Raw genomic sequence first — 25,494 nt, 5'->3', positions numbered from 1 at the left:
TTAGAACACGTGTAGAGGCCCCTGAAGTGCTTGTGATCCATGGACACACACTGGGCTGGAGAACAAAGATGAGTACGATGAGTCATCCCCTCTGCTTCTCCCTCTCAGGATGCTGCTTTAACATCCTGTCTCGACACCCTTCCTCAGCGTGGAACCTTCCAGAGGCTAACTGACTAGAGAGAGTAGCCAACACTTCACATTTACACAGCTCCCTGAACAGGAACACACCTAGAGGGCTACTGAACATGAAGGACTGAGAACTGACTGAACTAGCCATGTTCTGATTAAGAACCACTGTTACAGCACATTGAGTTTGGGGATCCATGTGCAAAATGCTGTTAGATAAAACATTCATGATAAGGACAAGTGGTTGGCAGTTCATATCACATGGCCTCAAAAAAAAGAGTGATAGAGGTGATCGGTAGGATAGAAAGTGCTGAAAGAGCAGAGGACCAGATTCAAACCCATGTTCGCTACGGTCCATTGTACATATGCTCCAGAGGCAGCGGCTATAGACCACTAAGACCTGCCCAGACCACACACACAGTGTGGCCTAGTGGTTAGAGCGTTGGACTAGTAACCGAAAGGTTGCAAGTTCAAATCCCCGAGCTGACAAGGTACAAATCTGTCGTTCTGCCCCTGAACATGCAGTTCCTTGGCCGTCATTGAAAATAAGAATTTGTTCTTTACTGACTTGCCTAGTTAAATAAAGGTTTTAAAAAATGGACATGGAGAGTTCTAAAGCCTGCTGCATTGTCAATTATACACAGAGGAAAATGCTAATGAGACTAAGGCAGAATACCTTTTAAGGGGGTCATTGTAGAGACTTAGGTGGTGATAATAACTTACTGGTGACAGACGTGGGTAAGTAGTCTGGGCAGCCGTCTTTCAAACACTTGTCGGAGGGAGCTCGGCCATCTTTTAGTGTGTCCAGTTTCCCTAAAAGCAGGAAAATAAGCAAGTCCAACTGAAAACAAAATAACAGGACAGTATACAGAAAGGATTTTGGGTAGGTTACTATAGAAAAGACGCTTGAAGGTTCTCATCAATATTTCATAATCTATAAACGTTATTAAAAAGGTCGCAGAAAAACAAGGAGCAGACATGCCCCTTTTGTCATGGAGGATAGAGCTGTTATCTATTCATAACCAGTCATGATAGACTCAACATGAATCACATTAGCAGTAGTTGCGTATCCAGCACATAACAGCAGATGCAGGCCGGTGGCTATGTGTGTTTTAAAATACTGACATTTCAACAGGCCCTTCATATCCTTTTCAACGGTGCTTGACTGTGATAATGAGAGACATGTAGAGTCAAGAGGTCCACACCTGGGCTGGAGAGTAACGACCAGGGACACTTGAGACCATAACAGGGAGTAGGGAAGCTGGGGAGATGAGGCGCTTCCCCCTCCTCTTCACTACTAAAACATAACGTTGTCACAACATTATAAATAGGTTGTGAGAAGGCTGGTTATGACATTGCGCATGGAAACGTGGTCAAAGTAGTCTGGATAGTAGCTCATAACCCAATTAATGGTCTTGTTTGGGATAAGCTGTTTACATGTACCTTTGATATCCTGCTCACAAGTGTCCCTGTCTCCAGAAATAAACAGAATATTCCTAATTGAAGTTCATATGGGTTAAATAGAATAATAACTGAACTGTGGACACTGACAGTGGGCCTATAACCTCTCACATGTAAAATAATGTAATATTAACTCATGCAGAATTATGCATTTCTTGCAGTGAAATTATACAACAAATATTACATTTTGTCTTGGGAACAGGAGTGGAGAAATATTATTTATTTCATTCAACATCGAGAAAATGTGAATGCACGTGTAAAGTGTTATCTTTGACATTGTTATGCAATAACAGTATTTCAACCACATACAGTGGGGCAACAAAAGTATTTAGTCAGCCACCAATTGTGCAAGTTCTCCCACTTAAAAGGACGAGAGAGCTTGGTTTGAAGAAATCAACTGTGGGAGCAATTATTAGGAAATGGAAGACATACAAGACCACTGATAATCTCCCTCGATCTGGGGCTCCACGCAAGATCTCACCCCGTGGGGTCAAAATGATCACAAGAACGGTGAGCAAAAATTCCCAGAACCACACGGTGGGACCTAGTGAATGACCTGCAGAGAGCTGGGACCAAAGTAACAAAGCCTACCATCAGTAACACACTACGCCGCCAGGGACTCAAATTCTGCAGTGCTAGACGTGTCCCCCTGCTTAAGCCAGTACATGTCCAGGCCCGTCTGAAGTTTGCTAGAGAGCATTTGGATGATCCAGAAGAAGATTGGGAGAATGTCATATGGTCAGATGAAGCCAAAATATAACTTTTTAGTTAAAACTCAACTCATTGTGTTTGGAGGACAAAGAATGCTGAGTTGCATCCAAAGAACACCATACCTACTGTGAAGCATGGGGGTGGAAACATCATGCTTTGGGGCTGTTTTTCTGCAAAGGGACCAGGACGACTGATCCGTGTAAAGGAAAGAATGAATGGGGCCATGTATCGTGAGATTTTGAGTAAACACCTCCTTCCATCACCAAGGGCATTGAATATGAAAGGTGGCTGGGACTTTCAGCATGACAATGATCCCAAACACACCGCCCGGCAACGAAGGAGTGGCTTCGTAAGAAGCATTTCAAGGTCCTGGAGTGGCCTAGCCAGTCTCCAGATCTCAACCCCATAGAAAATCTTTGGAGGGAGTTGAAAGTCCGTGTTGCCCAGCAACAGCCCCAAAACATCACTGCTCTAGAGGAGATCTGCATGGAAGAATGGGCCAAAATACCAGCAACAGTGTGTGAAAACCTTGTGAAGACTTACAGGAAACGTGTGACCTCTGTCATTGCCAACAAAGGGTATATAACAAAGTATTGAGATAAATGTTTGTTATTGACCAAATACTTATTTTCCACCATAATTTGCAAATAAATTCATTAAAAATCCTACAATGTGATTTTCTGGATTTTTTTTCCTCATTTTGTCTGTCATATTTGAAGTGTACTTATGATGAAAATTACAGGCCTCTCATCTTTTTAAGTGGGAGAACTTGCACAATTGGTGGCTGACTAAATACTTTTTTGCCCTACTGTATAATATGCACCCAAAACCAACTGAAGACTTATCATAAATGTGTCTCATCGTTTTAATTTCCTTAAAACCGGTCAAACTGATGACATTTGGACATTTTGCGCAGGAACAATCTTCCCACTGTTTTGGAGTTAGTGTTTTACTCCCCAGTCCCTAAACGAAACAGACAACTTTACTGTTGTTAACTAGATTACTAATGTATTAATTTAATCAATATAAGACATTATTCTGGTGAACACTATTTTATTTAGTCTTCTAGGGCAAAAAGTTACGACAGAAGAGAAGTTGCATGTATCTAACTATAGTTGACAAACAAATGGCCTACCATATGTCAGAAATTATACGCAGAAATGTATCTAAATTAGGGGTGAAAGTAGCCTAAGCCAGTAGTCTATAATGTCCAGTATGGAGTATCAGCAAAACAAATGATTATGGAATTATTATGGTGGATGGAACTGTGCAGGTAGCCTACTTTTTAAAGTGATGTTTGACAATCAGATGAAAACATCACACAATGGGATGTGTAAAACGGTCTGCAATAAACAACAGTAAATGGGATAAGATGTTTACATGCCACAGTATTCCATCGAAGATCAGAATATCCCAGGCATTTTATGCAGATTTCTCATAACCGGATTACAAACGTTTTCGGGTGACTGTGAACGGGATATGATGTTTATATGCGTTAACTCGATAATTGAGTATACCGAATAATAATGGGATATTGGTGTGCATGTTAACGTAGCCACTTGTGAGAACGTCTCAAATTGATTGGTCACATATAGTGACATGGAGACAACTTTGTGACAACCAATTCTGTCTAATAGGGACCATGCCTGGAGCTCGTTTTCTTGTAAGAGATGCTAGTATATGCCCATCTTATAACCCTCTCTCTTCATTGCTTCAGATTGTCCCAAACATACATTTTCTTTTCAGGCACATTTCAATGAACCCAAATAATTTCTCCATCAAACAGTTTGACCCAAGCTTCACCTATGGCAAATGGACTGTGTGGTAAAGCACTCATATAAAGAGGTAATATGCATGATAACCTTTGATAAACGGACAAACACGATTTGAGAAAATGAACTGCAATTTAAAGAGCCATGTTGACTGTCTTTTAGCTAGGTCTTTTTCATTTGTCAAAAGTTGCACTAAGAATTGCAGTGCCCTCAGACAGCTCAGCCCACATACAGAGACACAGACACACCCCCACCCCCCAGCCCAGCCGGTTACATAAGAGAGTGCTGCAAAGCTGCACAGCCACTGCTCCAGATTATGCAACAGGTGCACATGTGCTGGCAGGTTCTCTCCCTAAGAATGCCCGAGCGCTGTGCAAGAGCAAGAGCACGTACACACGCCCACACAGACACACTCTCGCATGCATGCACTCATGCTCTGGAAAGCTCTCACACACACATAGCCAAATTGGGAACTGAAAAGGCATAGGCTATTCATTCTGCATGCAAATATGTATTTACATACAGCGCCTTCAGAAAGTATTCTTACCCCTTGATTTACTCCACATTTTTTTCTGTTAAAGACTGAATATCATTATTATTTTTAAAATTTACCCCCCCCCCCCTCCAAAAATGAAATACAGTGGTGGATAAATAACCCAAACGAAGCGTTTGAGTTTAGTGAGTGCGCCAGATCAGATGCAGAAGGGATTACCAGGGACATTCTCTTGATAAGTGTGTGAATTATACCATTTTCCTGTCCTGCTAAGCATTCAAAATGTAACGAGTAATTTTGGGTGTCAGGGAAAATGTATGGAGTAAAAAGTATATGATTTTCTTTAGGAATGTAGTGTAGTAAAAAGTAAAAGTTGTCAAAAATACAAATAGTAAAGTAAAGATCTCCCTTAAAACTACTTAAGTAAAAATACTTTAAAGTATTCATACCCGAGTCAATATCACCTCTGGCAATGATTACAGCTGTAAGTCTTTCTGGGTAAGAGCTTTGCACACCTGGATAGCACAATATTTGCACATTATATATTTTTTTATTCTTCAATCTCTCAAGTTGGTTGTTGATCATTGCTAGACAGCCATGTTGAAGTCACCATAGATTTATTAGCCAATTTAAGTCTTTCCACCTGGCTACCCCTACCCCGGTCAACAGCTCTGCACCCCCCACAGCCACTTGCCCAATTCTCCACCATTTCTCCTTTACCCAAATACAGATAGCTGATGTTCTGAAAGAGCTGCAAAATCTGGACCCCTACAAATCAGCTGGGCTAGACAATCTGGAACCTCTCGAAAAGTATCTGCCGCAATTGTTGCAACACCTATTACTAGCCTGTTCAACCTCTCTTTTGTATCATCCGAGATCTCCAAAGATTGGAAAGCTGCCGCGGTCATCCTCCTCTTCAAAGGGGGAGACACTCTAGACCCAAACTGTTACAAACTTAAATCTATTCTACAATGCCTTTCTAAGGTCTTCGAAAGCCAAGTTAAACAGATCACCGACCATTTCAAATCCCACCGTAACTTCTCCGCTATGCAATCAGGTTTCCGAGCTGGTCATGGGTACACCTCAGCCACGCTCAAGGTCCTAAACGATATCATAACCGCCATCGATAAGAGACAATACTGCACAGCCGTAGTCATCGACCTGGCCAAGGCTTTCGGCTCTGTCAATCACTGCATTCTTATCGGCAGACTCAACAGCCTTGGTTTCTCAAATGACTGCCTCACCTGGTTCACCAACTACTTCTCAGACAGAGTTCAGTGTGTCAAATTGAAGGGCCGGTTGTCCGGACCTCTGGCAGTCTCTGGGGGTGCCACAGGGTTCAATTCTCGGGATGACTCTTTTCTCTGTATACATCAATGATGTTGCTCTTGCAGCTGGTGATTCTCTGATCCACCTCTACGCAGACGACACTATTCTGTATACTTCTGGCCCTTCTTTGGACACTGTGTTAACTAACCTGGGGCAGCAGGTAGCCTAGTGGTTAGAGCGTTGGACTAGTAACCGAAAGGTTGCAAGAATGAATCCCAAGCTGACAAGATAAAAATCTGTCATTCTACCCCTGAACAAGGCAGTTAACCCACTGTTCCTAGGCTGTCATTGAAAATACAAATTGGTTCTTAACTGACTTGCTTGGTTAAATAAAGGTCAAATAACTAAAACCTCCAGAAGAGCGTCAATGCCATACAACTCCCCTTCCATGGCCTCCAACTGTTCTTAAATGCAAGTAAAATTAAATGCATGCTCTTCAACCAATCGCTGCATGCACCTGCCCGCCTGTCTAGCATCACTACTCTGGACGGTTCTGACTTATATGTGGACAACTACAAATACCTAGGTGTCTGGTTAGACTGTAAACTCTTCTTCCAGACTCACATTAACCTATTGAACCTCTGGGGGACAGTATTTCATTTTTGGATGAAAAACGTTCACGTTTTAAACAAGATATTTTGTCACGAAACGATGCTCGACTATGCATATAATTGACAGCTTTGGAAAGAAAACACTCTGACATTTCCAAAACTGCAAAGATATTGTCTGTAAGTGCCCCAGAACTAATGCTACAGGCGAAACCAAGATGAAATTTCATACAGGAAGTGAGCCAGATTTCGGAGGCGCTGTGTTCCAATGTGTCTCCTTATATGGCTGTGAATGCGCAAGGAATGAGCCTACACTTTGTCGTTTCCCCAAGGTGTTTGCAGCATTGTGACGTATTTGTAGGCATATCATTGGAAAATTGACCATAAGAGACTACATTTACCAGGTGTCCGCTCGGTGTCCTCCGTCAAAACTATTGCGTAATCTCCAGGTGCATGCACGTTCCATTTGGTTCAGAAGAGAAAGTAAACTGCCCCTAATGATTTATCATCGAAAGATATGTGAAAAACACCTTGAGGATTGATTCTAAACGTTTGCCATGTTTCTGTCGATATTATGGAGTTAATTTGGAAAAAAGTTTGCGTTGTAATGACTGAATTTTCGGGTTTTTTCTTAGCCAAATGTGATGAACAAAACGGAGCGATTTCTCCTACACAAATAATTTTTTTGAAAAAACTGAACATTTGCTATTTAACAGAGTCTCCTCATTGAAAATATCCGAAGTTCTTCAAAGGTAAATGATTTTACTTGAATGCTTTTCTTGTTTTTGTGAAAATGTTGCCTGCTGAATGCTAGGCTTAATGCTATGCTAGCTATCAATACTCTTACACAAATGCTTGTGTAGCTATGGATGAAAAGCATTTTTTGAAAATCTGAGATGACAGTGTTGTTAACAAAAGGCTAAGCTTGTGAGCCAATATATTTATTTTATTTAATTTGCAATTTTCATGAATAGTTAACGTTGCGTTATGGTAATGAGCTTGAGGCTATAATTACGCTCCCGGATATGGGATTGCTCGTCGCAACAGGTTAAGCATCTCCAATCCAAAATTAAATATAGAATTGGCTTCCTATTTCGCAACAAAACCTCCTTCAGTCATGCTTCTAAACATACCATCATAAAACTGACTCTCCGACCGATCCTTGACTTTGGCAATGTCATTTACAAAATACCCTCCAACACTCTACTCAACAAATTGGATGCAGGCAGTCAATCACAGCCCCATCCGGTGTGTCACCAAAGCCCCATCTACAACCCACCACTGCGACCTGTATGCTCTCGTTGGCTGGCACTCGCAACATATTCGTCGCCAAACCCACTGGCTCTCGGTCATCTATAAGTCTTTGCTAGGTAAAGCCCAGCCTTATCTCAACTCACTGGTCACCATAGCACCACCCAACCGTAGCACGCGCTCCAGCAGGTATATTTCACTGGTCACCCTCAAATCCAATTCCTCTTTTGGCTGCCTTTCCTTTCAGTTCTCTGCTGCCAATGACCTGAATGAATTGCAAAAATCACTGAAGCTGGAGACATATCTCCCTCACTAACTTTAAGCATCAGCTGTCAGAGCAGCTTACAGATCATTGCACCATCGTACCTCATCCCCATATTGTTATTTTTTTCTCCTTTGCACCCCAGTAATTCTACTTGCACATTCATCTTCTGCACATCAATCACTCCAGTGTTAATTGCTAAATTGTAATTATTTTGCCACTCTGGCCTTACCTCCCTAATCTTACTACATTAATTTGCAAACACTGCATATAGACTTTTCTATTGTGTAATTGACTGTACATTTGTTTATTCCATGTGTAACTCTGTGTTGTTGTATGTGTCGCAATGCTTTGCTTTATCGTGGCCAGGTCACAGTTGTAAATGAGAACTTGTTCTCAACTGGCCCACCTGGTTAAATAAAGGTGAAATAAAAAACAAAACAAAGTTCATTTCTTTGCACATTGTTTGCAGTTTTACTTTAGTGCCTTATTGAAAACAGGATGTACATTTTGATGGCAATTTGCATATAGTCCAGAATGTTATGAAGAGTGATCAGATGAATTGCAATTAATTGCAAAGTCCCTATTTGCCATGCAAATTAACTGAATCCCCAAAAAACATTTCCACTGCATTTCAGCCCTGCCACAAAAGGACCAGCTGACATCATGTCAGTGATTCTCTCGTGGACAAGGCTGGGGATCACTCTGTCATGCTGATTGAGTTCAAATAACAGACTTGAAACTTCAAAAGGAGGGTGGTGCTTGGAATCATTGTTCTTCCTCTGTCAACCATGGTTACCTGCAAGGAAACACGTGCCATCATCATTGCTTTGCACAAAAAGGGCTTCACAGGCAAGGATATTGCTGCTAGTATGATTGCACCTAAATAAACCATTTATCGGATCATCAAGAACTTCAAGGAGAGTGGATCAATTGTTGGGAAGAAGGCTCCAGGGCGCCCAAGAAAGTCCAGCAAGCGCCAAGACCGTCTCCTAAAGTTGATTCAGCTGCGGGATCGGGGCACCACCAGTACAGAGCTTGCTCAGGAATGGCAGCAGGCAGGTGTGAGTGCATCTGCGCGCACATTGAGGCGAAGACTTTTGGAGGATGGCTTGGTGTCAAGAAGGGCAGCAAAGAAGCCACTTCTCTCCAGGAAAGACATCAGGGACAGACTGATATTCTGCAAAGGGTACAGGGATTGGACTGCTGAGGACTGGGGTAAAGTCATTTTCTCTGATGAATCCCCTTTACGATTGTTTGGGGGCATTCCGGAAAAAAGCTTGTCCGGAGAAGACAAGGTGAGTGCTTCCATCAATCCTGTGTCATGCCAACAGTAAAGCATCCTGCGAACATTCATGTGGTGGGGTTGCTTCTCAGCCAAGGGAGTGGGCTCACTCACAATTTTGCCTAAGAACACAGCTATGAATAAAGAATGGTACCAACACATCCTCCAAGAGCAACTTCTCCCAACCAACCAGGAACCGTTTGGTGACGAACAATGCCTTTTCCAGCATGATGGAGCACCTTGCCATAAGGCAAGTGTGATAACTAAGTGGCTCGGGGAACAAAACATCAATATTTTGGGTCCATGGCCAGGAAACTCCCCAGATCTTAATCCCATTGAGAACTTGTGATCAATCTTTAAGAGGCGGGTGGACAAAAGAAAACCCACAAATTCTGACAAACTCTTGTTGTCTTTATGCAAGATTGGGATGCCATCAGTCAGAATGTGGCCCAGAAGTTAATTGACAGCATGTCAGGGTGGACTGCAGAGGTCTTGAGAAAGAAGGGTAAACGCTGCAAAGATTGGCTCTTTGCCTCAACTTCATGTAATTGTCAATAAAAGCCTTTGACACTTATGGAATGCTTGTAATTATACTTCAGTATTCCATAGTAACATCTGACAAAAATATCTAAAAAGACACAGAGGCAGCAGACCTGTGAAAATGTATATTTGTGTCATTGTCAAAACTTTTGGCCACGACAGTATTTTTTGAAATATTTTTTTTCTGTACAGAGCTTCCTTCTTTTCACTCTGTCATTTAGGTTAGTATTGTGGATTAACTACAATGGTGTTGTCATGACGTTGGCCTGTGGGTGAGGTTTATGACACCCCCAAAAATACCTTTCTCCCTTTCCTCTCTCTTGACTCTACAGTAGGACTCTTGAAAAGCCTTTGTTAAGCATAGAGAGTCTGGGAACATCAAAAGGTGGGGGGAAAGGAACCATATTTCGGTAATCCAACCAGCTGAAAATATGCGGTGATACTAAATGAAAATGATGCCAGATCAGTTGACGTCTGAGACATTATTACTGATGTTAGGACGACAAACTGTATCTTGGAAAGTCTACACATTATAGTTATCAGATTCACATGGAATTGTTGTGCAATTTAAATGTTTAAATATGAAACTATTTGTGAAAAGATTAAATGTAATTTAGCTTCTTAATGAGTGAACGGTTTGTCATAGAGTAAAATATGCTCAACTCAGTGGCCCTGCCCATGTGAACAGACAATGGTTATAAACTATGAAACACTCCCTTCTCTCCCCTCCTATATAAAGTCCTTGACGAAAACGTAACGTTGTGTTCCGAGGACAACGGCCCCCACGTTGAAAGGGCTCAGATAATAACCTAGCAAAATTAGCATCGAATTTCAATGTGAAGATGACGATCAACACACCGAAAGGATGAATTTTGACTATACCAGCAAGAATATAGCATGAGCTAAAAGTATTGCAACTTGGTATGAATGTTGAAGAAGTGAAACCTCCTAGTCATTGAGTTAGCAGCGGCCGCTGTAAACGTGGGCTAGGAAAGGACGGACGACGTATCCATCCCACCACACAACGACGATACTACAACGTATTCAGTTCACCACCAGAGACACTATTCAAAGGTCAATGAAGATCTCTGTTGGGCAACACGGTCTTCCATCTATAACCAACCTATTGAAGGGCAGCTCAGAGTAAATATTTATTGCATTTTCCTTTTCCAAATGGGCGGTTATTTAGAATACATAAGATTCTGTATTTACGATTGCATAGCTTCTCCCTTTGTTCTTCAGTCCTCCCTCGCTTTCATTCAAGCCCAACCCCCTCTCTTTGTGTAACCAGCCGTCATACGTTTTCTTGTAGGACATAATTAGTAATCAATGTATGATACATTCTGTGTTTATGTAATTCTGTGTGATTATTTAAGTATTTAGTAAATAAATAATTAAACCAAAGTTTGTATTGCTGATTCAACTTGTTAGCCAGGGTTTGTGAAGATAACCAAGAATTCTACAATGTTCAGATGAGACTGAAATAAGGTGACGATTAAATATTGACTGATGACGTGAAAGATTACCAGGTCTTTAAGAGTTTATTCGGAAGATAACAGCTATATAAACATTATTTTGTGGTGTCCCGACTTTCTAATTAATTACATTTTCATGATAAGCTTAATCAGGTAATATTAATTACAGAGCAAGTATTTTATAGAAAAGCATGTCATATCACTTAATCCTAGTGTGTGTTTACCAGAGATGGTAATGTGAAGAAAAACATGAAGTGCACCAAAGTCAGATTAGGATATAGGCCAAGGACCAGATAAAGCATATTTTTTCTAATACTTACACCACTTTTAGTCTTGAAATATTTGGTTGTTTACTACACTACCTTACTCACACTGTTTAGCAGATGGCCTCACATGCAAATCCTTAAGAGATGGGTGGAGCTAAGGCTTAAGAGGGTGTGAAAGACACTGAATGGGTGAAGACAAAGAAGAGCTCTCCAGTAGGTATACCAAAACATTCAAGGACTATTTTCTCAAAAGTGGGGTTCCAATTTGATCAACTTTCAAAGCAGAATTACTCCCCTTACTCCCCACCTGCAGTGTATGACATACAATTTGCTAGCTCTGAGATTACTTTTATCCAATGTAAAAAAACACCATTTCAAATTTAGCTAAATAGAGCCGGTTGGTCACAAATTTGGAAAAAGTCAATGGGTGTGAATACTTTCTGAAGGCACTGTATAAGCAAGCGCGCACAAACATGCAAGCACAGACAGTCAGTCAACCAAGACAGAGAACAGGTTTATCGAAAACCTTTAGTCTAGTAAACTAGTAATGTATAGTAAACATGTGTTTACTAGTTTTCAATGACAATTCCACATAGCTGTTGTGACAGAAAACAGAACGTCCATCCTACTGCTCAGTCTATCCTGTCTAACCTAATGCGTACTGCAGTGACAAATCAAAACATCAACCTTCTTCAGTTTCAACAGGCGACATCACTAAAATCTATGCTCTTTACTCTCCAACCCCTTTCCACTAATAATTCGCAGAGCGTCTGTGAAGAGAGAGCAGCATGTAATGATAAAGGAGCCATCTGTCTCATGAAATACTGTCTGGTGATAACTTTGATAACCAGTAGGGCTGGGCAATATGGGCAAAAACTCATTTCTCGATTTATTCAAAATTATGGGCGAATCACGATATACACTACACAGCCAATAGTATGTGGACAGCCATTCAAATGAGTGGATTTGACTATTTCAGCCACACCCGTTGCTGACATGAGTATAAAATTGAGCACACAGCCATGCAATCTCCTTAGACAAACACTTGCAGTAGAATGGCCCGTACTGAAGAGCTCAGCCGCCTTTCCAAGAAGTCAGTTTGTTAAATTTCTGCCCTGCTAGAGTTGCCCGGTCAACTGTAAGAGCTGTTATTGTTTAGTGGAAACATCTAGGAGAAACAACAGCTCAACCACGAAGTGATAGTCCACACAAGCTCGCAGAAGCTCACAGAACGTGTGTAACATGTAAAAATGGTCTGCCCTCAGTTGCAACACTCACTACCGAGTTTCAAACTGCCGGAGTGGTGTAAAGCTCACCACCATTGGACTCAGTGGAATTGCGTTCTCTGGAGTGATGAATCACGCTTCACCATCTGGAAGTCAGACGGACGAATCTGGACTTTGAGGATGCCAGGAGAACGCTACCTGCCCTAATGGATAGTACCAACTGTAAATTTTGGTGGAGGAGGAATAATGGTCTGGGGCTGTTTTTCATGGTTCGGTCTAGGCCCCATAGTTCCACTGAAGGGAAATCTTAATTCTGCAGCATACAATGGCATTCTAGATGATTCTGTGCTTCTAACTTTCTAGCAACAGTTTGGGGAAGGCCCTTTCCTGTTTCAGCATGACAACGCCCCAGTGCACAAATCAAGGTCCATACAGAAATGGTTTGTCGAGATCGGTGTGAGAGAACTGGACTGGCCTGCACAGAGCACTGACCTCAACAACATCAAACACCTTTGGGATGAATTGGAACGCCGACTGCAAGCCAGGCCTAATCGCCCAACATCAGTCCCCGACCTCACTAATGCTCTTTTGGCTGAATGGAAATCCCTGCAGCAATGACCCAACATCTAGTAGAAAGCCTTCCCAGAAGAGTGGAGGCTATTATAGCAGCAAGGGGGGAACCAACTCCATATTAATGCCCATGATTTTGGAATGAGATGTTCGACGAGCAGGTGTCCTCATACTTTTGGTCATGTAGTGTAGATCTAATAAATGTTTAAAGTTTACCCTAAATAAGTTTTGTTGTAGAATTGAAGGTCAATTAACACAGTCAGCAATAATCAAATGAATTCAGGGCTTGTGAAGTGACAGTACCTCGGCTGAATATATGTCTTCCACAACCATAAGACATTCACATTTTAGTAATTTAGCAGATTTATTATATTATTATTATGTATTATGTATTATCCAGAGCAACTTACAGGAGTAATTCGGGTTAAGTGCTTTTCTCAGGGCACATCAACAGATTTGTTATACCTAGTCAGCTCTTACTGGCCCAACTCTCTTAACTGCTAGGTTAAATAGTTGTACTTTTTTTTTTGCAATAATCACAGATCGGGCTTTCAGGTCTGTCTATAAAAATACAATTTTTGTTACAAATTTGACCAGAACCATGCATAATGCACATTCACTAATAAAGTAGCATGCATTATAGAAAATTAACACCGATCTCAAACAAAAGCCCACGTGCTAGTGAGTAGCCATCTCTAATATTTATATTTCAAGTTCAGCCAACTTGGATCTATTTGCTAGCTAACAAGGTAAAAGAGTTGAATTGTTATGAACACACCATTCTGTCCTTCTCCAACTGTTTGAACAGCATGTTAGCCTGTCCACTTTGTTCAGATGTTGAAATCAAGTTGCCTACCTTATTTATCAGAATGAGAACGAGTTGACAATTCCTTATGTAATTGTTTTATGCTTATTGCATGTTTATAAAACACAGACTAAACAGCCAGTATAACAATCTTTACTTGACTAAAATGCTGCTAGCGATACGCGCGCAACAAACCGGCCATTATTTTTCCAGAATGAATGTTCATTGACACATCCATTTTAGTAGTGTCTGCGCCGCTCGGAATTTGAGTTGAAACATAAACAGGGTATGGTTCGAAAGGTTAACTTCTCCTCTATTACAGTAAAATAATGTCTCCATGTGTTTCGGTGTCCATATGACCGGTTTTGTTGGACCAAACCTCAAATGCAAATAGCAAAACCATTTGTCAAAGTGGGCTTGGGTGTGTATGTAAACCAGAGAAAATGAGAAGCAAGAGGTTTCACTCTTGCCAAAATCTGTCTAAAATAAGTCCAATGCTTTTATATGCGCTTATTTAGGATGGAAGGCTTGTCACCTGCCTTCCCGCCTGTGGGACAACAACTCCTATTGTTAGTGCAGAGACATGAGCATCTCGTCATTATATACATATATCTGGTTTAAATGGGAAGGTGCACACAGCACAGAAGGAGCAAACTAGACGAGCCCAAAAAGATAAGCGGACAGAAACGCTCATAAGAATGAAAAATACAAAAAACCTTGATTCTGCGATAGACATTTGGATTAATGTGCAAAAATCACACAGCCCTACTACCCAGTGGGCAAAATGAATTGCAATGATGTCATTATTAGATAGTGGTCAGATTGTATACTGGCTGTATGATGAAGTTCTTACGATCGAGGGCCATAGAATTGGCTCGTTAGGTGTGGGTATTGAAGGGCAACGGTTAGGTGTAGGTGGGTGGCAGGACTAAATGGAGAGACTATGTGGCCACAATCCAGGGTAAGAGGTGGGGTAAAAGTGCAGAGACCTAGGGTAGGGTATCGAGGTAGTGAGTAGGGGGTGACTGTGGTTTATAGTGCAAACACCTAGGATAGAGGACAGGGTTCTGGGCTGAAGACAAGGAGGCGTCTATGGGTACTGACCTGGCAGACGTTGCACGTCCATGAGGAAGTCGTCCTTGAGGAAGAGGAAGCCCACGATGGAGAAGAGGTATACCAGAATGAGGGCCAGCACAGCCGTGAGGACGATGGAGCGCCCATTACGTGTCACGCTCTTAATCACGTTCAGCAGGGTCTCCTCGCGGTTCAGCAGATCAAAAAGCTGAGGGGGACAGACACACAGACAAATGCAGACACAGGGACACACACGGGCCCAAACAGCTTTAGGAGAGCTGTAAAGGCACCCGACATCACATAGCTTCCGAACAGCAACAGCAAAAGAAGGAGATGATGTGGCTTTCTGCAAATGCAGCTGTGTCTGAAAAACCTGGTTCAAGTGGGGGAACAAGGAGACCATGGAGCTAAATGATGGAACCACACTATAACCACCTGCCGGGATCACATGGCACCAAGAAAGGTCCAGACTTAATCAACATCACTGTTAAACGTACATTTTATGTTTTACGAATGATAACCAAGTACTTTCAAGTTAAATTAATCCAGTTCATTGAATTTAATGGATATTTAAAATTATAAATGAGCAATAATAATATAAAGTTATTGTATTTTTTATAGTTTAATGGTGAAGTGTTGCAGAGATTCTTTCCACTAACCAGGAAGCTGTAGAAGAACTCATGGACAAAGAGGCCCAGCATACAGACGATGATGTAGCCCACGTGGTAGAGGAAGGGCATGTCCATGACCACTGCCTTGTAGCCCCGTGTGAATGTCCCCTGGTTGCCCACGAAGCTCACCAGGAACACTATCTTATTTAGGAGCTGGAGAGAGGAGAGGAAAGAGGACTGAAAGATGGCTTCAATAGAAGATGATGCTGAAATTACAAAACAGGAGTTGTTAGCATTATACTGTACATTTACTTAAAACTATTTTGTCTGTATTTGACTTTGCTGTACTTACATTGGCGGCCCCCAGTAGCAGCAGGGTCGGGCCCAGGCCCAGTGTGTAAATAGAGCGCAGTATGACAGAGACCAGGAAGGGCCGGACACTCCCTGGTTTGGGCAGGATAAAGAGCATGGCGGTGCACACCACCAACGCCACCCACAGCAGGATGGACACAAAGGGGGGCAGGATGCCTGGGGATAGAGTAAACAAACAAACACACAACAAATACAGATGAAGACATTCACACTGTTCAGAGATTTGGCATTTGAAGCCTTTGGGTTCATGTATTATGCAACAGAGCAGAGTGCTTCATTATAGCCTGGTCCCAGATCTGTTTGTGCCGTATTGCCAGTTGGGACAAGCCTATAGCTAAGTGGCAACTGCCAAATGGCAAGACCGCACAAACAGATCTGGGACCAGTCTAGCAATTGGCACAACACTCTAGGTTCTCTGCCTCTCGAGAGCCAGTCACAACAGGCAACAGTGGGGAATGTCAACCAATGGCCCAAAGGGAAGACTGGTGATATCCAAACCACTGACCTCGTGCATCTCATAAACACTGTTGCCTTAGCACATGAACCAACATTTACTGTGATTATCACGCACATGATCATGCAGAATTCGCCATACAAGATTGGGACTTTCCTTCTCTGCTTAACTTTTTGATCATGATCTACCTTTAGATTTCTCTATTACTATCATGAAATGAGAAGTCATGTTTCCAGCCACAATCCAGGCTTTAGTCTTCAACGAAGATAAACAGCTTAACTCACTAGTGGATTCCAGAGCCACTTGGGACTCTTTGGGAATTACTGGGTCGTGCTCATTAGGCATCAACCGGAAGAAAACAGGTAGGGACCAAAAACAGGTAGGGACTAACTGAACATGTCCAATAAGAAACGCTTGCTTTCATGTATTTTTTTGCTACTATGTGCCCTAAGGGACAGGTCAAAAAAAATGTGCCTCCCCCTCCCCAACGTAAAAAATATTTTCACATGACCCTTCTCTTGTACTGTAAACCCTGTAGCAACCCTGTATTTTAAACGTGGATATCAACTTTACGACTTCAGCATGGTTTTGCCATGCAGGGCTAACAGACCAGAGGTTTGAGGATTTGCTGACCACCACGGACGAGCTCACTCTCCCTGCCTGTGTCATTACACTACAATCAGAGCCGGCTGCAGACAATGATCAGCTGGGGGGAAATCTAATTTTCACAATTTGATGCAATATTAAGCAAAAAGGCACGAGGAGCCCTTAGCCGTGGTATATTCGCCATATACCACAAACCCCAGAGGTGCCTTATTGCTATTATAAAATGGTTACCAACCAAAATAAATATTTTGTCATACCCGTGGTCTGATATAAGTCAGCCAAATAAGCATTCAGGGTTCGAACCACCCAGTTTATAATTATATATGCAACAAATTTTCCACCAACAGGTTTCTGTGACAATGCACCACACACAACCAATAATCAACACAACTGCATACCGATTACCGACTTCGAGCGCTTATCATAATGGTTTGCGTTTTCAACAACACCATCAAGTAGCGAATCGAAATAAAATAAAAAATCAAAATGCATCCCTCCCTACTCAGCATCTATTTTTTGGTTTGATAATCTCAAAATGTCATTACTATTTTTGGTGTTTCTCTTTCCATTAATCGAATGGCACTTGCACAGTTTGGATGTTGGAATTATAGTAGAGTGGAGTGGATGAACATGCACAGATATTATACTACATAAAGTCTCCTGTAGGCTCAGATTAAAATAGTGACGAGTTGTGTTAATGCCACACACAAAAGGTAATACATTTAAACAAATATTTAGGCTATATTGAAGCGTTAGGGTCTAGGTCGAGGAATGGCTGCTCGTGTTAAGCTTCCCTGAATAACTGGGCCTGCTGGGAGCATAGGCCTGTGGCCAGGATGACTTGGGATAATGATGATCGGCAACAGACAGTGCTCCAGTATCAGAAGTAAAAATACAGCCAGACTGGCCTGCTACTGTGCCTTTCTGTAAACTGTTGAGAGTAGACCCACTACTATTCCAAATGGAATGAATGGAATCAAACATTCAAATAACAGTGCTTTTGCGCCATTATTCAAATGACATTTTCACTGCAGTTTACAGCTTAGAGTAGAATTGTGATCACGAGAAATAAATTATGCAATTATTCATTGGATTGTGGTGTTGTAGGCTAGTCTAGGTAGGATCCTTTTATTGTCCCTAAAACAAGATCAATAGGGAAGCTTTTTGAGCTGCGTGTCTTCGCTGTTCTTTCATTTACAATGAAGCACCTAGCCTCCACTGCCGATCAGTTATTCCTCTATCTTGTAGATTTATATAGAAAATTGTGACTCGTTTCAGGAAACTATGCGTAAGTCGTGCTTCACTACTTCACAGGACAGTCATTTGAACAAACCCTTTTTTTATTTTATTAAAATGCGTTTTTTTGTGGCAGAATTGCCTTGTGAACTTTCATGTGCCTTAATAACAAACTTGTATGCCATCTGTAAAATTGTTAAATTACGAGTCTAGTTGGTTTAGCCATGGAAAAAATACCGAAATCTTCCTGCAAGCCATGACTGACTAAGATAATGAGTGGGCTGCACATGCCGATAGAGGAGTTCGGATTGGTCTGCCATGTAGCACGCTTCGGTTTATAATATGAGCTGGTCAGTATGTGTTGTAATAAATGTAATACTTTTTTAAAGATCTCACGTAGTAGAACTGCATAAAGTGTTGCTCTCCACTTTCTGAAGGACTGAGTTTTGAAATTGTTGAATTCGAGTATGATAGCTAAGGAGATGGAGAGAATTCTGGTGTTTGACTGCAAATATGCAGATGGAGTCGAAAAGAGAACACACAGAAGGCTCCGGATCACATTTTCAAACTATGGGCAACCATGACATTCGTGACAGAGAAGGAGAAGCGTCCATCCATGTATACGGGTAAGAGAGTCTACATTACTAATTTTGTCAGAAAGTAATTTTCATTTCAAGTTAAAGTGTACTGTTAACTAACTAGCTAAAATAAATAGGCTGGCTAGCTAGCTAACATTGTGTGTATGATCTGTGTAGTAATATTACTCATATCTCAGAGCCATTTGGATTTCTAGTTTAAGTCTAATGTTAGCTAGCTAACATTGAACCTGTTTGGTTAGCTACCTTCAGATTCATGCAGGGTAGTAACGTTATGAGTTGGGATCATGGTTCATTGTTTAGCTAGCTAGATACATGTCTAAACAAAAGACTGCACCATGCAAGTAACTATTTCAATAGAATGTTTATGTTGTCACTTCAACAACTTTCGATAGACATAGCTGGTAAATTCGCTCAGAATAACTGACGAATTTACCAACGCTCAACACACGTTGAATATGGTTGGTGTCAGATAAATTTGGCAAAAAAAGCGTAATTACATTATTGCCAGCAGCACAGTTGCAGTCACCAATGTTCTGGATAACATAAAAATAGCCTAACCAGCTCTGTTAGAGCGAGTAAAATGGTCAGAGTGAGCTGTTCTCTCATTTGTGTCTGGAAGTAGCTAGCAAGCTAGCCAACATTAGCCAGTTAGCTTGGGTGCTTGACTGCTGCTGTTCGGTCAGAATGCTCGGATCAATCCTACTTTTCAGCCAGAGCATTCAGTGTGCGCTCTGAACGCTCCGAGAACAAAACGCTCTGAATTTTTCGAATGGCCAATCTGGCAACGCTCTGAGCTTTCGAACACCCAGAGCACACTCAGACACTCCAGATTAAATTTACAAACATCCGTTGTATAAACCAGCCTTTAGTCTTGAAAAACTTTGGTTGTTTAGTACATAGCCTCACATGTGAATCCTTAAAGAGATGGGTGGGGCTAAAGCTTAAAAGGGTGTGAACGATGCTGAATGGGTGCAGACAAAGAAGGGCTCTCCAGTAGTAGTACCAAAACATTCAAGGGCTATTTTTTCAAAGGTGAGGTTACAAGTTTATTAACTCTCAAAGCAGGATTACTTTCCCATTGTTCCTCAACTGTAGTGTATGATATGATATACAATTGTATAGCTCCGAGTCTTGTTTATCCAAAGTAAAAAACACAATTTCCAATTTTGCTACATAAAGACCGAATCGAGCCGGTCGGTCACAATTTGATTATTTTATGTTTGGTATGATTAACCAATTACAGGTCTAGACACACAATCCAACTACCACTATTGTCACTATGGATAAAGGGCAGGATAGACAGTCGACTGGTAGATTATATTGACCTGTGGTATAGTAAGCATGCAGAAAAGCATAGTGCATAAGGGAAGTACAAAAATACCTTGAAAGGCGAGGCACATGCAAGCAGATGAGGACATTATATAACTGTCTCAAACTGTATCTAATGAATAAGAACTTGCTATAGGACATCTCACCTTCATCTCCGTCATCTCCAAAGGGGTAGAAGAGAGCCACGGCCACGTTGACTAGAACGGCTAGGTAGAAAGAGATGCTTCCCCAGAGAGAGATGTGCCGAGAGAACCAGAACAGAGCCAGGTTATCTATAGTGACACGGGACAACTGGTTAATGCCCCTGTATCACAATGTAGTCATTATTTCACCACCAGAATTGTTCAGCAGTGTAAAACTTTTTATCTTACTGCGTATCTTCTTCTGCCAGCGCATCTCATTATAGAGGTCGTCAAACTGCGTGAAGAAGTCGTTGACCTTGCTGCCCTGGTCATCCCTCTCGGTTGTAGTGAACACGCGCGTCTTGGACTCCTCTGTCAGGTACTCACAGATGTTGGGCACTGGAAACACTATCTGCTCCATGGTGCGATCGTGACGCACAATCTGACGAAAGAACATGATATGATACCCCTAAGACCAAGAACAAAAGTAGCTGTACTTTCAGGGGTATATCTAATATCTAATTGAAATGCATTCCAGGTGACTATGAAGCTGGTTTAGAGAATGCCAAAGCTGTCATCAAGACATTTTACCTTTAAAAAAAATTCAATTTAAATTTTACCTTTATTTAACTAAGCAAGTCAGTTAAGAACACATTCTTATTTTCAATGATGGCCTAGTGGGTTAACTGCCTGTTCAGGGGCAGAACGACAGATTTGTACCCTTTCAGCTCAGGGATTCGAACTTGCAACCTTTTGGTTAGTAGTCCAACGCTCTAACCACTAGGCTACCCTGCCGCCCCAGATTAGCCTAGTGAAGAAACTACGTGATTCTATGGGTTATTTCATAGTTTTGATTGTAGAAAATAGTAAAAATAAAGAACAACCCTTGAGAGTAGCTGTGTCCAAACCTTTGACTGGTACTGTATATTTAAACAATAAGGCAGAGGAGGTATGGAATATGGCCAATATACCACGGCTAAGGACTGCTCTTATTCACGGTGCAATGCAGTTTGCCTGGATACAGCCCGTGGCCATATACCACAAACCCCCGAGCAAAAAAAAAGCGCAGAAGAGGCCTGTAGCTTTCCAGCGAGCAAAATTGGATGATTTGGTGTCATTACAACCAAAAACTGGTTGAAATAAAAATCATGACGTAATTTCAACCAGTTTTTGCCACTGGGTTGAGATAATAGGATGATGTGATTAGATGAAGACTGTCTGGATGAGGTCTACCTCTATCTGAGCGGTGTGGTTGGCATAGTAACCAAGGGCGTCGCCTCCCTCCGTGTCATCGTTCAGCAGCAGCCCCGCCGCTAGTGGCCTCAAGCTCTGCTGCAGGAACTTGCTGTGTCTGGCTAGCTGGAACACACAAAGTACAGCCAATCAGTCAACACTAGGTACTTCCACTATTACAGATCTGTCATAGATAATAAAATGTGGAATGGGTTTGTAACCCAATCAATTTCAACTAGAGGTTGACCGATTAATTAGGGCCGATTTCAAGTTTTCATAACAATCGGAAATCGGTATTTTTGGGTGCCGATTTGGCATTTTTTATTTAGAACACATTCTTATTTTCAATGACAGCCTAGGAACGGTAGGTTAACTGCCTCGTTCAGGGGCAGAAAGACAGATTTTCACCTTGTCAGCTTGGGGGATTGCAACCTTACAGTTAACTAGTCCAACGCAATAACGACCTGCCTCTCTCTCGTTGCACTCCACAAGGAGACTGCCTGTTACAAAAAATGCAGTAAGCCACGGTAAGTTGCTAGCTAGCATTGAACTTATCTCATAAAAAACAATTAATCAATCATAATCACTAGTTAACTACACATGGTTGATGATATTACTAGATATTATCTAGCGCGTCCTGTGTTGCATATAATCTGACTGAGCATACAAGCATCTAAGTATCTGACTGAGCGGTGGTAGGCAGAAACAGGCGTGTAAACATTCATTCAAACAGCACTTTCGTGCGTTTTGCCAGTAGCTCTTCGTTGTGCATCAAGCATTGCGCTGTTTAGGACTTCAAACCTATCAACTCCCGAGATGAGGCTGGTGTGACCGAAGTGAAATGGCTGGCTAGTTAGCGCGCGCTAATAACATTTCAAACGTCACTCGCTCTGAGCCTTGGGGTGGATGTTTCCCTTGCTCTGCTTGGGTAACGCTGCTTCGATGTGGTGGCTGTTGTCGTTGTGTTGCTGGTTCAAGCCCAGGGAGGAACGAGGAGAGGGATGGAGGCTATGCTGTTACACTGGCAATACTAAAGTGCCTATAAGACCATCCAATAGTCAAAGGTTAATGAAATACAAATGGTATAGCGGAAAATAGTCCTATAATAACTATAACCTAAAACTTCTTACCTGGGAATATTGAAGACTCATGTTAAAAGGAACCACCAGCTTTCATTTTCTCATGTTCTGAGTAAGGAACTTAAATGTTAGCTTTCTTACGTAGCACATTTTGCACTTTTACTTTCTTCTCCAACACTTTGTTTTTGCATTATTTAAACCAAATTGAACATGTTTCATTATCTACTTTTGAGGCTAAATTGATTTTAAAGATGTATTATATTAAGTTAAAATAAGTGTTCATTCAGTATTGTTGTAATTGTCATTAGAACAAATACATTTTTTTAAATGTATTTATTACTATTATATATATATTTTTTTTTAAATCGGTATCGGCTTTTTTGGTCCTCCAATAATAGGTATTGGCGTTGAAAAATCATAATCGGTCGACCACTAATTTCAACACCTAATTTGTTTGTAACTTATAAACATTCACATTTTAGTCATTTAGCAGATGCTGAGGTGGTGGTGCGAGAGGGGGGTGCTGTGAAGTAGGGTTTCAGATGTTTTTCGATGATGGGCAGGAGCTTGTTACACAACAACTGGGTTGAGCGTTAAGCTGCCCTCCCGTAGCTTTGACTGGGCTGAGCGTTAACCTGCCCTCCCGTAGCTTTGACTGGGCTGAGCGTTAAGCTGCCCTCCCGTAGCTTCGACTGGGCTGAGCGTTAACCTGCCCTCCCGTAGCTTTGACTGGGCTGAGCGTTAAGCTACCCTCCCGTAGCTTTGACTGGGCTGAGCGTTAACCTGCCCTCCCGTAGCTTTGACTGGGCTGAGCGTTAAGCTGCCCTCCCGTAGCTTTGACTGGGCTGAGCATTAAGCTGCCCTCCCATAGCTTTGACTGGGCTGAGCATTAAGCTGCCCTCCCGTAGAGGTGTAGAGAGACAGTCCTTACAATGAAACAGACCAGTGAGAGATCATTGCCATTCAGTGAGGCATTCTGATGTCAATCACCAAGCAGAGACATCATCCCCTAAACCATCTGCTCAATACCAAGTCTGTTGTTGACAATGTACTACTTCTCCTCTCTATCCAGTGATTAATGTCTGCCTGCCTATACCTCTTTCTGTGGTGATAAACATCAGCGACGGAGACAAATTATACTCTTGTCGGCGGACTCTTTCTTCCATCAGGTGAGATGGGGGTGATTCTCAGCTGACTATTTCAGACAGCACACAGCAAACTGGGAACATTCCCAGAACATAAGCTAAGAGCCCCATTAAGTTATAGATAAAACCCTATCTAACATTAGGATGATATCTTGAAAACACACAAATATGTACAGTGCAATCAGAAATAATTCAGACCCCTTCGCTTTTTCCACATTTTGCGACAGCCTTACTCTAAAATGGAATGAATAAAATGTATTTCCTCCTCAATCTACACACAATACCCCAAAATGACAAAGCGAAAACAGGTTTAGACATGTTTGCAAATGTGTTACAAAAAGAAGAAGAATACCCTATTTACAAAAGTATTCAGACCCTTTGCTATGAGACTCGAAATTGGAGCTCAGGAGCATCCTGTTTCCATTGATCATCCTTGAGATGTTTCTACAACTTGATTGGAGTCCACCTGTGGGGAAATTCAATTGACTGGACATAACTTGGCAAAGGCACCAGTCTATATAAGGTCCCACAGTTGACAGTGCATGTCAGAGCAAAAACCAAGCCATGAGGTTGAAGGAATTGTCCGTAGAGCTCCGAGACAGTATTGTGTCGAGGCACAGATCTGGGGAAGGGTACCAAACCATTTCTTCAGCATTTAAGGTCCCCAATAACACAGTGGCCTCCACTCTTAAATGGAAGAAGTTTGGAACCACCAAGACTCTTCCTAGAGCTGGCCCGCCCAGCCAATCAGAGCAAACGGAGGAAAAGGGACTTGGTCAGGGAGGTGACCAAGAACCCAATGGTCACTCTGACAGAGATGGGAGAAACTTCCAGAAGGACAACCATCTCTGCAGTACTCCACTAGTAAGGCCTTTATGTAACAGTGGCCAGACGGAAGCCAATCCTCAGTAAAAGGCACATGACATGCCGCTTGGAGTTTGCTAAAAAGGCACCTTAAAGGATTCTCAGACCATGAGAAACAAGATTCTCTGGTCTGATGAAACCAAGATTGAACTCTTTGGTCTGAATGCCAAGCGTCACGTCTGGAGGAAACCTGGAAACATCATTAAGGTGAAGCATGGTGGTGGCAGCTTCATGCTGTGGGGATATTTTTCAGCGGCAGGGACTGGGAGACTAGTCATGGGTTGAGGGAAAGACAAACGGAGCAAAGTACAGAGAGATTGTTGATGAAAACCTGCTCCAGAGCGCTCAGGACCTCAGATTGGGGTGAAGATTCATCTTTCAACAGCACAACAACGCTAAGCACACAGCCAAGACAGCACAGGAGTGACTTCGGGACAAGTCTCTGAATGTCCGAGAGGCCCAGCCAGAGCCAGGACTTCAACCCAATTGAACATCTCTGGAGAGTCCTGATGCTCCCCATCCAACTTGACAGAGCTTGAGAGGATCTGCAGAGAAGTATGGGAGAAACTCCACAAATGCAGGCGTGCCAAGCTTGAAGCCTCTTACGCAATATCGTACTCAATATTTTTATTGTATTTTACCTTCATTTT

General features: G+C 42.0%; 1 protein-coding gene across 2 annotated transcripts in view; it reads right to left on the bottom strand.

Moving 5' to 3' along the window:
* The window catches only part of LOC135509197 (inositol 1,4,5-trisphosphate receptor type 2-like), a 137,188-nt gene that overhangs the window by 21,374 nt on the left and 90,320 nt on the right, over window positions 1–25,494 (bottom strand). For both annotated transcript variants that reach the window (XM_064929648.1, XM_064929649.1), the window contains exons 46-52: window positions 21,757–21,882; window positions 20,773–20,965; window positions 20,548–20,673; window positions 16,158–16,333; window positions 15,854–16,018; window positions 15,225–15,402; window positions 850–939 (exon numbers count right to left, since the gene is read on the bottom strand). In XM_064929648.1, coding sequence (XP_064785720.1) covers window positions 850–939; window positions 15,225–15,402; window positions 15,854–16,018; window positions 16,158–16,333; window positions 20,548–20,673; window positions 20,773–20,965; window positions 21,757–21,882 — 1,054 coding nt within the window. The remainder of the gene's footprint in view (window positions 1–849; window positions 940–15,224; window positions 15,403–15,853; window positions 16,019–16,157; window positions 16,334–20,547; window positions 20,674–20,772; window positions 20,966–21,756; window positions 21,883–25,494) is intronic.

This window comes from Oncorhynchus masou, chromosome 22 (assembly GCF_036934945.1).
Source record: "Oncorhynchus masou masou isolate Uvic2021 chromosome 22, UVic_Omas_1.1, whole genome shotgun sequence".
Taxonomy (NCBI): domain Eukaryota; kingdom Metazoa; phylum Chordata; class Actinopteri; order Salmoniformes; family Salmonidae; genus Oncorhynchus; species Oncorhynchus masou.
This window is presented reverse-complemented; position numbering and strand designations above follow the sequence as displayed.